Raw genomic sequence first — 14,442 nt, 5'->3', positions numbered from 1 at the left:
GGCCTCCCTAAATCCTGTTGAATAAGGGTGTAACAGAGAATTCCTGAGGACACCTCTTACCCAGGTTCCCAGCTCTCTTTCCAAAAGAAATCTAAAGCATTCCATATGCCTGGAATTTTAACTCATTTTAGAAAGGCATTTTTTCCTCACAAAGGAATCTAAAGATTCAGAATTCAAAGAGAGAACATTTTAATTCTTACTTTGAGAATGGAGTACCACAAAGAAATTATAAAACCCACTAAAGCCTAGTCCATGCTTTATTCAATCTTATAATGCCTGGCACACAACTTGTACCCAGAAATGTTCACCGAATAAAGGTGTGAATGAATATATGAATGAATGTCTAAGTATGAGGAAGGAACGAGAGAAAGGAAGAACACACTATTATAAGTACCTCATTTTTAGTCTGATAACGTAGAGACAGGAAGCATAATAACTAGTAACCAGTTCCCTAGCTCTAGTTACGCAGTCACAAAGGATGCTCTGTTGTGTCAAAGAGAAGAAAACAAACATGCAAAAATGATGATGCCTCCCAACACATTCAGCTTTCCTCTCAGAGAAAGGAATTTACAGTTTCCAAATACTGTCATATCAGACCATAATCAAAGAATTAGTATGGCTGCAGTATTAACTTCTTTAAAATTCCAATATAGTCATCAATCATTAAAATGGTCTTTCACCAAACAGCAGTTTGCATCCATTAAGCACATTTCTTGGATTTATAAGTCCACCATTGGATTTAAAAGTCCACCATTTCTATTCAATAATTAACATACTTTCTCTTGCTCATTCGCCCTCTTTCATGCACACACACAAACTCTATTCAGATTTTCAATTAATTTTAATTAATTATACTTATTCCTATGATTTCCACAAATCATAATAAAGGCAATAACATTTTAAAAGTTACAAGGTTCTCAGTATGTGTTATAGTTCATATGTAGTCCATCTGTCACATGTAAGATTTGAGAAAGGAGTTACCAGGATTCCAAGAATATCTTTTTTACTGACAAGACAAAGCTCTTTCAAAACAGTCTACTACGAATATCTTAAAATCAATTTAGCACACCTAATGACATACCTAAGGAACTCCTGGTCTGTTGACTGTTTGGTGGAATGTTTTCCTTAGCCATGGAGATTAATATTTTACTGTTTTCAGAAAGTTTCTCTGATGACTTTCCCTGAAAGAGATGTAATATTTACAAAAGCAGAAGGGAAAAAACCCTACAAAATAGAAAATTCATCTCAGTATTTTAATTAAACAACTTGACAAAATTATATGGTATATCCTAAAAGAAATTAAAGTTTGCAGAATTAACCAAAGGATTTAATACTATAATAAATGTTCTAATATTTAGCTCATTCACTTATCAATAGGCACTTGCCAGGCACTGTCCCAAGCACTGGAAATACATGAGTGAAAAAAATTATAATAATGTGTGCCATTATGGAGCTTACAAACTACTGCAGATACAAACAAAAATCATAATACATACTTACTCTATGAAATATGTAGAGTGGTAGGGTGGGACTATGGATAAAAACAGAGCAGGGCACAGAGGCCCAAAAATGATGGGGGACATACTACAAGGCCTCACTGAGCAGGTGATACTTAGAACTAAGACTTACAGGTTATTATCTGTGTACTATTTAATATTAGAAACTGTAATAAAGCTGTACTTAAACACTGTAAGCCAGTCCTAAGTACTAGAGAGTGGTTAAGAGCATGGACTGGGGAGCTGGACGCACCTCTGAACCCACCACTGTGTGCACTTGGACAAATTGCTTAACCCCTTTTGGCCTCACTTTCCTGACCTGAAAAAAAATAATTCCATCTACTTCACAGAGATATTATCACTAAATGAGAATACATGTAAGGTCTTTTGCATAATTCTTTGTACATGGCAGGTATTTTGAAAGAAAGACAACCTAGAATGGTAGTTAAGAGAATAAGCACAGGATTCATATTGCCAGGGATCAAAGCCCCATCTGCTAACTATCGCTTTAGTCACATCACTTAACTTCTTCATGCCACAGTTTACTCATTTATAAAATGATAATAACAGTACTTATCTCATCTCATGTGAAATTCCAAGTAACTTTGTAAGACTTGGCCTCATCCATATTTTGCACACAGTAAATGTTAAATATGTAAGTTCCTATATAATTAGAGTACCCATAGTATTCATCATCTCAACCAAGATGCCTTTGTCCAGGACAAATGCTAAACCAAATGAGACACTGGGACAACAGGTAAACCAGGACTGTCTTGTACAGACCAGTACATGTGATTACCCTCCTTACAATGGACCATGTGGCACAGATTAATCTATATCCTCTATCTTATTACATGTACTGAGCCCATGAGAAAAGGCGCCACATCTGTCTAGATTGGTGCTGTATTGCTAGAGCCTAGCACAGTACCTAGCAGTCTTAATAAGTATTTGCTAAAATTTGTTGAATCACTTCCAACAAAAATAGGAAAGTTTAAGCAAGGTTTTTTTGAACTGCTTTCGGAAACATTTTAACAAATTTATATTTGAAAAAGTATACAATAAAACAAATACTATCAATATACTATCCTAATAAATTCAGTTTTGTGGGCTTCAAAAATGTTAAAACAATGATTCATTAAAATAGTGAACTTTTCCACATAGAATAAAAAGTTGCTTTTATATCTATTCTGCTTCTATTCTGAAAGTTCCTTGTACTAGAGGTAGTCTCTTAACCATTTTATGAAGCAGATACAAAATTAACCAAAACTCTAATAAGGGAGAGGAGAAACTGTGAGGTATAAAACACCACAAACAAAACACTGCATTTAAATCACTGAAACCTTGTCCAGAATCAGCATAGCCACGCTACAGTATGAAAGTGAAGAGTCAACTCAAAGAAGAGAATGCTTGCATTTACACAGGGTTAATTAACTTTCGAAACCAACTTTAATGAAACAGGTTGGAAGAAAATGCTTAACCTTACCTTCATTTCCATGTAAGGTGGATCACTTTCCAATTCTGCTTTGTCTTTGGCCAATTTGGCTTTGCACTCTTCAATAAATTTATCCAAATTATCGGCCATTTTTTCAGATACTTAAAAATAACAACAACAATAAAAAAAACACTGCAATGAGCATCGCTACAACTATTGGAGTATTTTGGGTCTAATTATTAACATGCAGGTTTAGTCTACATTTAGTATTCAATCTCACTTATCAAATTATGAACTTCAAACAAGCCTGACCAAAATATACCTGCCTCCTTTCTCTCACAACTCCCCCAAAACATCTACAATAGATTTTAAAATATCTGAATAAAAAAGAAAACATCCACCACCACCATCCCTACCATATATTAAAAAAAAAAAAAAAAAAAAAAAACCAAACAAACCTCTGAACCTTAATTTAAAGCTCTGTTTTTAAAGTTTTTTTTAACTATCTGGAGGTAATTTTGAACTTGTATAAAAGTTGCAACAATAAGAATGGCACAAAGAACAATGATATACTTTTTATCTGCTGTTAAGAGTTTGCATTACTTCTCGTGGTGTTCACACAAGTTCTCTCTTTACGCACTCAATCTTTTTCTAAAATTAGAGGATAAATTACATATATCATGGTTTTTTATCCCTAAACGTTTCAAAGTATGTTAAGAATTAGGTTATTCTCACCCTGGATAGGTGGCTCAATTGGTTGGAACATCGTCCCATGCACCAGAATGTTATGGGTTCAATCCCCAGTTAGGGCACATACCTAGGTTGCAAGTTCAATCCCAGTTGGGGTGCATACAGGAGGCAACCAATCAGTTTTTCTCTTTCTACTCCCCCCACCCCTTTCTTATCTCTCTAAAATCAATATGCATATCCTCAGATAAGGATAAAAAATTATTTTAAAAAAGAATTAGGTTATTCTCTTATATAGCCTCAATGCAATTATCAACCTCAGGAACACTAATTCTTTTTAATCTACTGCTCACGTTCCAGCGCTGTCATCTGACCTAATAGTGTCCTTCACAACATATTTTTCTCTCTCCAACTCACGATTCATTCTAAGTTAGGTATCGCATTTCATTGTTATGTCTCTTTAGCCTTCTTCAATTTGAAGCATTTCCATACTTTCCTTTGTCTTTTTTCCATACTTTCCTCCAAAGGAGGACAGCCTACCCAACAGTCCTCCTTTGAGGTTTGCCTGATGTTTCTTCATGGTTAAATTCAGGTTATGCATCCTCAGGAGAAATACTTCTTAGATGGTGATGTGTCCTCAAAGTATCAACAATTAGTGGTACACGATGTCCATGCAACCTTTATTAGCGGTTATTTTTGATCACCTGGTCTAGATGTCTGATTTCTGTACTACCATTTTCTTGTAACTATTAGCAATCTAAGGGAGATACTTCCAGACCATGAAAATATCCTGCTCTTAATCAGAATGTCTAAGATTAAGCATCAATTGATGGTTCTTAACTAATCAAATCTCTAATTCTAAATGGCTGCAAAATGCTGATTTTCCAATTCCACCATTCCTTGCACTTATTTACCCACTGGCCTTTTATTTTATTCTAATAGCCCTTTCTTCATCTGCACTTATTTATTGGCTTATTATCAGTATAGACTCATAAATTCATATTTTTTCATTGAGCCCTGGAATTGTTTTTATATTCATAAGTGGTTGTTTTATTGAAGAAACTTATAGACCATAAAATTCACCCATTAAACAACTCCATAAGTTGTTAGTAAATTCATCGAGTTATGCATATCACCACAATCACTCTTTGTAAAGCTTCCATCAGCCCCAAAATTTTTCTCATGCCTTTTTGCAATTGATCCTCACTCTCACCCCCAGCTCAGTCAACTGTTGATCTGTTTTCTGTTTCCATAGTTTTGCCTGATCTAGAAATTTCATATAAATCATACAATATGTAGTCTTTTGTGTCTAGCATTTTTCACTTAACCATAATATTTTAATTTTTATTTCTTGATTTTAGAAAGAGAGAGAAAAGGAGGTAAGGGTAGAGAGGCAGACAGAGAGAAAGAGAGAGAGAGAGAGAAAACATCAATTAGTTGTTCACTGGTTGATTCTTGCATGTGCCCAGACCAGGGATCAACCCACAACCTTGGCATATCAGGATGACATTCTAACCAAGTTACCCACCCAGGGTCCACCATAATGTTTTTGAGATTCATCCATGCAGTTGCATTTCCTAATAAGTAGTTATTTTTTTATTGTTAGGTACTTTCCATTATACGAAAATACCACATTTTGTTTATTCATTCGCTGCTGGATATTTGGGTTATTTCCATTTTGGGGCTATTTCTGAAATATGCTTCTACAAACATTCATGTACAGGTATTTGTGTGGACAAATGTTTTTAATTCCCTTTAATACAAACCTAGGAGAGAAACTAATGAGTCCTCTGTAACTCTGAGTTTCACATTTTTAGTAACTGTAAATGGTTCCTCTAAGTGTAAAGTGGCTGTATCATTTACATTCCAACCAGCAGTGTTGCAAAAATTAACTCAACGCAGATCACAGACTTACATGTACAAGAGAAAAACTATAAAACTTCTAAACTAAAACACAGAAAAAATATTTGTGGCCTTGTGCTAGGCAAAAATTTCTTACATATGACACAAAAAGCACAACTGATTAAAAATTGATAAAAAATGAAAAAACTCTCTTGAATGAGAGTTGCAATTTCTACATATTCTCACCAATGTTTGGTTATTTTCAGTCTTTTTTATTTTAGTCATTATATTAGGTATGCAAGACCACAATACCTCATTGTGGTTTTAACTTACATTCCTCTAAGGACTACGATGTTAAGCAACTTTTCATGTGCTTATTTGCCATCTGTACATCCATATATAACCAGTGGTAAAATGTCTTCAAATCTCCATTTAAAAAATTAAATTGCCCTGGCTGGCGTAGCTCAGTGGATTGAGCACAGGCCTGCGAACCACATGATCACGGTTCGATTCCCAGTCAGGACACATGCCTGGGTTGCAGGCCAGTTCCTGGCAGGAGACTCACAAGAGGCAACCATACATTGATACTTCTCTCCTTCCCTTCCCCTCTAAAGATAAATAAATAAAATCTTTTTAAAAAATTAAATTGTTTTTTATTATTGAGCTTTAATTATTTTTTATGATTTTTTTAACTTAAATCCTTTATCAAGTATGCTTTATAGGTATTTTCTCCTAGTCTATGGTTTATTTTTAGGTTTTCTTAATCATGTCTTCTTTTTTAAGACTTTATTCTTTAGAGAAGTTTTAAATTCACAGCAAAAGTGAGAAGGTACATGTTTACCTCATATGCCCTGACCTACTCATGCATAGCATCCCTCACTAGCAACATCTCCCACCAGAGTGGTACATTTGTTTACAATCAATGAACCCACATTGACACATCCAGTTTACAATTCATTTAGTTTGGAATTCATTCTTGGCATTATATATTCCATGGGTTTGGACATACGAGGTCTGTCCAGAAATCCAACCATGTAACATGAAAGAGAGACATTTATTGAAGAAGATATAAGATACAAGAAGCATTGTACATAGGACAATGACACCTAAGTCCCCTTCAAAGTAGGCACCTTGAGACCTCACAGTTCTTCTTATCACCATCAGCTGTCCTGTGGTATTTTCCTGAATCTCATCAACAGTCTGAAATCTCTTCCCTTTCAAAGGTGATTTTAGTTTTGGAAAAAGCCAGAAGTTGCAGGGTGCCAAATCTGAGCTGCACTGGGGCTGAGTCACCTGGATGATTTGATGTTTTGCCAAATAACTGCAGCAGATGTAACGCATGAGTGGCCGCGTTGTGATGAAGCTGCCAATCACCAGCTGCCCATAGCTGTAGCCTTCTGAATCACCCAAATAATTTCCATGTAGGAATGTTCAGGTTTAAATGCAAAATTTGATGCCAATTCATTGCTCTACTCACAGTCATTTTGAATGTGACAGCCACACAGTACACATGCTCACTCAATGGCATCTACTGCCCCAACTGACTAGTACAGTGAAGTTGCCAGTGTTCACACACGCGCATTCCAGTCTACTCCCCTTGGCTGCCAGGTTACATCAATGTCATGCAAACCATTTTCATTATATTAATAATGGCTGAACTTTTTCTGGACAGCCCTCATATGCATAATGACATGTATCCACTGTTGTAGAATCCTAAATGTCCTCTGAGCTCCACTTACTCATCCCTCCCTCCCCACAACTGATCTTTCTACTCTCTTCATAGTTTTGCCTTTTCCAGAATGTCATATAGTTGTTAGCATACAGTATTGACTTCTTTCCCTGACCAGCATCCAATACTAAGGCTTCTCATTGTTTTTTCATGGCTTGATCACTCATTTCTTTTTTTTGATGCTAAATCATTCCTTCACCTACTGAAGAACATCTTGGTTCCCTCCAATTTGGGGGCCATTATAAATAAAGCTGCTATAAACATCTGTCTGATGTTCTTAAGAGCAAAAGTTTTTAATTTTTTGAAGTCCAATTGATCCATATTTCATCAACTTTTAATAAATTGTTTGTGTATCATATGTAAGAAATTCTTGCCTAGCCCAAGATCACAAGTATTTCCTCCTATGTTTACTTTCAGAAGTTTTATAGTTTTCTTACACCTAAGTCTATGATCTGTTCTGAGTTAATTTTTGCAAACAGTGTAAGGTAAGGACTACCAAGGTTCAGTTTTCTTTTTTTTTGGGGGGGGGGGGCGTTGCATACAGCTATAAAATTATTCCAGTGTCATTTTTTTGAAAAGACTCTTTTCCTCGTTAAACCTGTAACTTTTAAAAAAAGACATCTTCTAAAAACCCACAAAACTCAGGGACTAACTGGTTATTTAGCAAGAAAGGAGCCACTGAAAACCAAAATTTTAAGTCCTAGAAACTAAATGTGGATGGAATCCTGGCCAGAAATAAGTCAAAAGAAGCTGGCTGGTTTGCAAAAGTTTGGTTTAGATATGTTAAGTTGGAGACAGTTAAATATCCAGCCAATGGTTAGAAACTCAAGACTCAAATTCAAGGCAGTGGATATTAGATATGTTTATTTAAGAATTAACTACTTCAAAGATAATAGCTGAGGCTATGGTAAATGAGTACAGACAGGGAGGAAGGCAATGGGCCAGAACCAAATGCCAGGCAATATTCTGAGAAGGTGACAAAAGAATTGAAGTAGAAAAAGATACAAAGAACTAATTAAAGATATAAAGAAAACCAAGTGAAAATAATTCACACAGAATAAAAAAATACGAAAAATAACCAGCCAGCAATATCACAAGCAAGAGTTTTAAAAAAATCTACTGAATTTAATATTTGGGGGATAATAATAATTTGTAAAAAATGCAGAAATGCAATCTTTATCCAAAAGAAATATGTTGAAACTTATATCAGTTAAGTAGTACATAATACAATGTTCATTCTATTATTTAACTTCCAAAAAAGCACAATGTTTTTAAAATATGGCTATAGCAAAATATATTACATGCCAACAAAAGTTAATATATTTAGCCATTTTTAATTTGCTCTTTGTCACAAGAGATTTTTCTGGTAGAAATTCAAAAGAGCCCAAGAGCAAACAGTAGTTCTCATGCTAAAAAAGAAAAATCTCCAAATTTTCCTAAATATTTTGTCTGATAGAAATAAAAGATAATGATGGTATTATATGTATGTATACACATATTACTTTGCTACAGCACTTTAATTTAGACAGAAATGTCATTAATCTAAAAAAAAGTAACAAGCTTGTTTCAATTCTGACCTAAGGCTTTCAAATAATTAACAATTATTAATATAACATGTTCGTTTCTTTGTTTAACTAAACTTTGAAAGAACTCTCCCTTGAATTTATAGATACTTAAATTTCCCTTTACTATAATTTAACATCAATTATAAATTCTGGATTTGATTTTATATAATACTAACCATAGTAATAAAACATATTTTAAACAATGGTAGTGAGTATAATATATGCCCTAACATGAGATTCACCAAATATAAGTTTATGTTTAATCATTTCTAATTTTGTTCTACTGTCTAATCTGATTAGAGACATCTCTACTATTAAACTGGAGAGTCAAGAGATACTAATAAGATTTCTCCTGGCAATGCTCTCCAGATAAAGAACACGGGAACACTACTGCAGTTAAATGAGATGCCTATTCCTCATTGCATTGAGACATGCATCCTTGATGCCCACCATGGGGAATGGGAGTATTTTAGTAAGAGGGTGTTAGAAAAGACTTACAGGATTTGGAGTTGTATTAGGTGATTTAGAGGAGAGTTTTAGGAAGTGAAGCTCTGCTCTGCTCTGGATTTAATGCAGTCAGGAAGTGAGGGTAATTCTGTGATTGAACAACTTACCAAGTCGTATCTACAGGGTGAGGCTAAAACTGTAACTGGTAGAGGCAGCAGTCACTCACACTAGGTGGGAGAGGGGATATCTGGCATTTTGTGGCTTGGACAACATACACGTTTTATCTGTGTTTGGATGTGATTATGAAGTGGTATTGTTTTTTATCTTGACCCATCAGGGACACAAAGCAGCCTTGGTCTAATGTTGATGTTCTGTGCAGTTGTTTATCTTCAACAGAAGAACACCAAGCCTAAACAGTATTGCCAGGCCAGCTCCTAGCAACACCAAGGCCTTGGTGATTGTACAGCCAGCTTCTAACAGTTATGACTACTTCCTCTTTCTTACTCCTAAAGCATGTGGCAACTTACATAAACCAACTAAAAAAATTATTCAAGAATCATTTAGTGATTCAAAAAGACTGAATTAATGAGTAGAGTCTAAGTACAAAATAAAGAAAGAATATTTATAATTTAAAAATGGTTATAAGAAAGATCAGTTCAAAGAAACCTGAATAGGATTCTTTATCTACAATGTAAAATTGTACAATTTTTTCAGGATATTACCAGACTTTTCCCCAGTAGCTATGTACACAGTATGTAGAAGATAAATAGTTTTCAGGAAAACCATTTAACTGAAAGACTTGGATTTGAAACTCAATTCAATCACTGATTTTATATGATTGACCTCAAAGGTACTCTTTAGCCTCTCTATCCTTCAGTTTCCGCTTCTGTAAAATGGAAATACCTACTCCAGCGTTGTTATAAAGAAAAAAATAAAATGATGCATGTAAAATATACGGCACATCTGACACTCAGAAATTATTACATCACCAGTTTTATTAATTCTTGTTATATTTTCATAGTCTTTGTATGCATCATTACTCGTCTTTATATTTTAAAAATTCCCAAATTACACTGGGATATAAATCACCAGTAACTGACAGTTGGTTATCATAATCCAAACTGACATCTTTAAATCTTAAACTTAGGCCCTTTAAGCTTATCATACAGGTAGAAATATAAGCAAGCCAGAAGTATTCACCCTGCTAAGTTTACACAAATCTGAAAAACAGAGAGGACCTGTTTTTGAGCTCAAAATCATTGAGCATACCCGATTCCTTCTCCTACCTTCATCACTCACAGAAGCGAAAAATGTTGCTCCCATCGTTTTCCCTCCTGAGTAAAGTGTACATTTCCTCCCAAGGAAGTATGAGGAATGGAAAATACGTAATGCACCTCCTAAAGGAGGGCTTTAAGGTGCTGGTGCCTGGAGATGAACTGAAACACAGTTCAATCACTACTAAGATATGATCCTTGCTCTCCATTTGGACAAGATAATGCCACATGTCACAGTGGCTCACAGTCTAAACAGATGAGACTTTAGGACCCATAAAAGATCCAGTGGATGTATCAAGTAGTAAATTATTTGAATATGTCTGGAGTTCAGAATAGAGCCCAGACTAGAAGAAAAGATGTAGCAGTTTTTTACAAGATCATTAAAACTACAGAAGAGGCTGACCAGAAAATGAGAGCCTACCATAGGAGAACAGAACTGAGGACAGAATATCAGGGAGTGATAGCACATGGATGTCAGGTGTGGGGGAGGAGTCTGTGAAAGAGCCCCAGAAGAGAGGGAGGGATGAGGTGAATCAAGACAATGTTTCTCATTTCCCCCCCCAATCCAGAGATCTTTCCACCATATGAAAGATGCTCAATCTTTTTCTCCCGAGAGATGAGCAACTTCCTTCCATGGGCACACCCAAATTTGACAAATCCCCCTAAATGCTGCTAAGAAGTAAACACCATACTGCTGGGGGCAGAGGGAGGTTAGGGATTCGAATACAGAGAGAGTGAACACAGGCACACCTCACTGTATAGTGCTTCACTTTATTGAACTTCACAGATGTTGCATTTTTTACAAATTGAAGGCAAGACCCACCACTGGCAAAAAGATTAGGACTAGCTTTGTTGTGGTGGTCTGGAAGTGAACCCACAATTATCTCCAAGGTACACCTGTATATAAAAGCACTATTAAATCCATTAGCAGTTGTCAATACATCATTAATGATGACCTAGGACAGTAGCATAAATTGGAGGTATTTGAGCAAAGGTATTTGCTCAAATACCTTTGTCTCCCACTCAGGAAAGCAGTCAGAATGATGTTAAAAAGGCAACCCAAGCCCTGGCCGGGTGGCCGGAGCATCTGCCAGAACACCAAAAGGTTACAGGTTTGATCCCCAGACTAGACACATACCTAGCTGGTGGGGTCCATCCCCGGTTGGGAGCACATATGGGAGGCAACCAATTGATGTTTCTCTCCCTGCCCTCCTCCCTCTCTAAAATCAGTAAAACCTATCCTCGGTTGAGGATTTTAAAAAAAAAAGTAACCCAAAGTCTGTTCAAAGTTTGTAACAGTTAACACACACTTGTCTGAAAACTTCACTTGAGAAAATCTGTACTGAAAGCCTCTGGTTTCAATTCATCCCATCTAAAAGCACCTGCTCCCTTTCAAGTCACCTGTACTGCAGGAGACCCAAAATTTCATCCCTGGAGTGCATTTCGGCAGATATTTAGCCAAGAGAAAGCCACTGTCCTCCTAGGGAAAAAAATAATGCAGGGGGGAAATGAGCATGTCACTGATTTTCATGGGATTCCTTTTAGCTTGTCAACAGGAAGAGCCCTTCTTTCATTTAAAATAGGACCTCTGATGGTAATTGTCTCTTTAAAAACTCATGATGGTTGCTATTAGGCTCTTGCATTTTCAGAGCTGTTTGTAAACTAGGTGATGGTTTGTTTGCTTTACAATTTAGTCTTCTCGGAAATCCCAGCTAAACTTTTTAACCCTAAAATTTTGAGAGCCAACCTCTCTCGAAAGATGAGTCCCATGGCTATCACTAAAAACTGGATTCAAATGCCCTCCCAGATAACAATCTTAGAATCAAAGCAGCTGTAACAGGTTCCAATTCAAGGAGTCAGGTGGATCCAGGACCTTAATAGCAACGACCTCACAAGGCGGTGATCAAATAAATTGTACTAGCAAAGCAAGACGCTGGGAACAGGGCCGGGGGCACAAATACTCAGTAGACGTTAACTTTTAACCAGCACCCGGGAAGAGGGAAAGTGTTCAGGCAGGCTTAGCGGAACAGCCGAGACCCAGCTGGTGCGCAGGGACAGCGCCCGGGAGCGCAGCAGAACTACTCTCCGGGCTGTGGGTGGCGGGCTCACAGGGAAGCGTCAACGCGTTGTCAGGCAACCGGGTCTCTACCGCACCGCTTACTGCGGCGCTTGCTGCGGCCGGGCGAGTTCAGACCGCAGAACCTGGGCGAGACCCCCACTCAAAAGGAACCCCAAGCCCGGGAGCCAAGCCCTGGCCGCGGCCCTGCAGCGAGACCCCGAACCCATAACTCCACCAGTGCCCCTAGCCTGGCGGCCTCGAGACCTACCCCTAGCAGGGAATCTGGCCCAGCACCCCTCGTAAACCCGACGCCTCCGCCAGCCTGGCAGCCGCGAGACCTCGGCCCCCGGCGAACCCCTGTGCCGGGACATCCCCTCCCGCCAAACCGCGCCAGGCCCGTTCCCAGCCCAAGGCCGGCTAACGCTTACTCCCGTGAGCCGGATCGCGTCCTGGGAGACGGACAGCCCTCTAGCGAGGATCTTTGCAGTTTGAGGAGGTGGCGGAGACTGCCCGTCGCGGGCTCCGCCTCTTAAATCGAGTCCTCCGCCCGCCTTTCGTCAACTGCCAAGCGCGGCACCGCCCCCACTGGGAGGAACTCCGAGGAAGGCCGAGCCGCTGGAGGCGACCCCTGCCGGCCCGGAGGCCACACAGCCGCCTAGCGGTTCACGGAGCTGTTCCACACCCAGGCTGAATACTCTGCCGCCTGGTTCACCTGCTCCACCTGTGGGCTGTTACCCCGTGGGAGCTATTTCCCAGGCTAAATTGATTCCAGCCCCTTCAAACCCTGCAAGTCCTAGCTGGCCTGGGAACAGGTCACGGCCTGGAAAGAAAAAAGGAGAGGGTTGGCAGTGTCAGAAAAACTGTTGGCATACCTCTCCAGGGCATTAATTACTCTTCTCCCAGGAGTCTGGTCAACGTTTTGTCCTGGTCTTTTATTACCAATTTCAACATATCCAATTCACCCCTATACTGGGTGCTACCACTAGAAGAGAGTCCTAGCTTCCATGGAAAGTAGAACTAAGAATCCTGTATCCTAAACGACTTTGTAAGAGAGTTTTAAAGACATTTTCTTTTCCAAGTCTAGCAAAACCGTGGTAAGAATTCGATCATTCTAATGTTTTCATTTTTAACTGTATGCTACACACTTTATTCGTGGAATATCCTGCACTCTAAAACTTACAGGAAAAAGAAAAACTTCAAAGTAAACAATACATTACAATGCAATATAAGTTACAGAAGCACCTACAGACACTTTGGAAGGCATGATTATGGAGACAGGAGGAAGAAAGATATAGTAGAGATCTCTGAGCTGTCTTTTTAAAGATTAACAGGGACTCCCAGGTAGAAAAGTCGCGGGGATGGGGGTGCCTCTTAGGCAATACTAGCCAATATATGAAAATTTCAAGGGTGACTTACAGAAGATGAAGTTAGAAAGCTGATATTCCCCCGCTGCCTTGTTTCCCCTTTTCTTCCGTCCCTGCCCCCAGCAAAAATATTTATTAAACATCTCGGTGTTTAAAATAAGGGATAAGACCAGGTTTGTGTTCCTTGTTTTATCCCTAGAACTGTGATTTAGAACTTTGAATCTAGTGTGCAGTGGGAGAGAGGAAGCGAAGAAAATATACGTAAAACAAGCAAAAACAAAAGTAAACATCGTATTGTTACTGGAACTCTGTTCTGCCCGCCGACACAGTAAAGGATTGCAGACCAGCGAAATGAAATAGACGAGTAAAAGTTTTATTTAGGTTCTCAAGGGAGAGAAGGGGCCCTGCCGATGATAGCAAAGCGGGGACCCTTGCCTCTCAGGTCTGGAGACTCAAAAGTAAAGCAGTGAGTGTGAGCCAAGTTTTGTATGGGAGTGCAGCCCCTAGCTTGATTGATGGGTCCTGGGGATGGGGAGCGAGGAAACAG

At 38.4% G+C, this 14,442-nt stretch overlaps 1 protein-coding gene across 1 annotated transcript in view; it reads right to left on the bottom strand.

Annotated features, from left to right (window-relative positions):
• Positions 1-13,084, bottom strand: part of CSPP1 (centrosome and spindle pole associated protein 1) — a 101,138-nt gene extending 88,054 nt beyond the window's left edge. Inside the window, exons 1-3 of the mRNA XM_037058676.1 lie at positions 12,960-13,084; positions 2,980-3,089; positions 1,082-1,181 (exon numbers count right to left, since the gene is read on the bottom strand). Of these exons, the coding sequence (XP_036914571.1) occupies positions 1,082-1,181; positions 2,980-3,078 (199 nt within the window). The 5' untranslated portion in view covers positions 3,079-3,089; positions 12,960-13,084. The remainder of the gene's footprint in view (positions 1-1,081; positions 1,182-2,979; positions 3,090-12,959) is intronic.
• Between the last annotated feature and the right edge of the window lie 1,358 nt (positions 13,085-14,442).

Source organism: Sturnira hondurensis, unplaced genomic scaffold (genome assembly GCF_014824575.4).
Source record: "Sturnira hondurensis isolate 20B ecotype Veracruz unplaced genomic scaffold, ASM1482457v3 Scaffold0010128, whole genome shotgun sequence".
NCBI lineage: Eukaryota > Metazoa > Chordata > Mammalia > Chiroptera > Phyllostomidae > Sturnira > Sturnira hondurensis.
The sequence above is the reverse complement of the archived record's forward strand: the minus strand, read 5'-3'. Positions and strand labels throughout refer to the sequence as shown.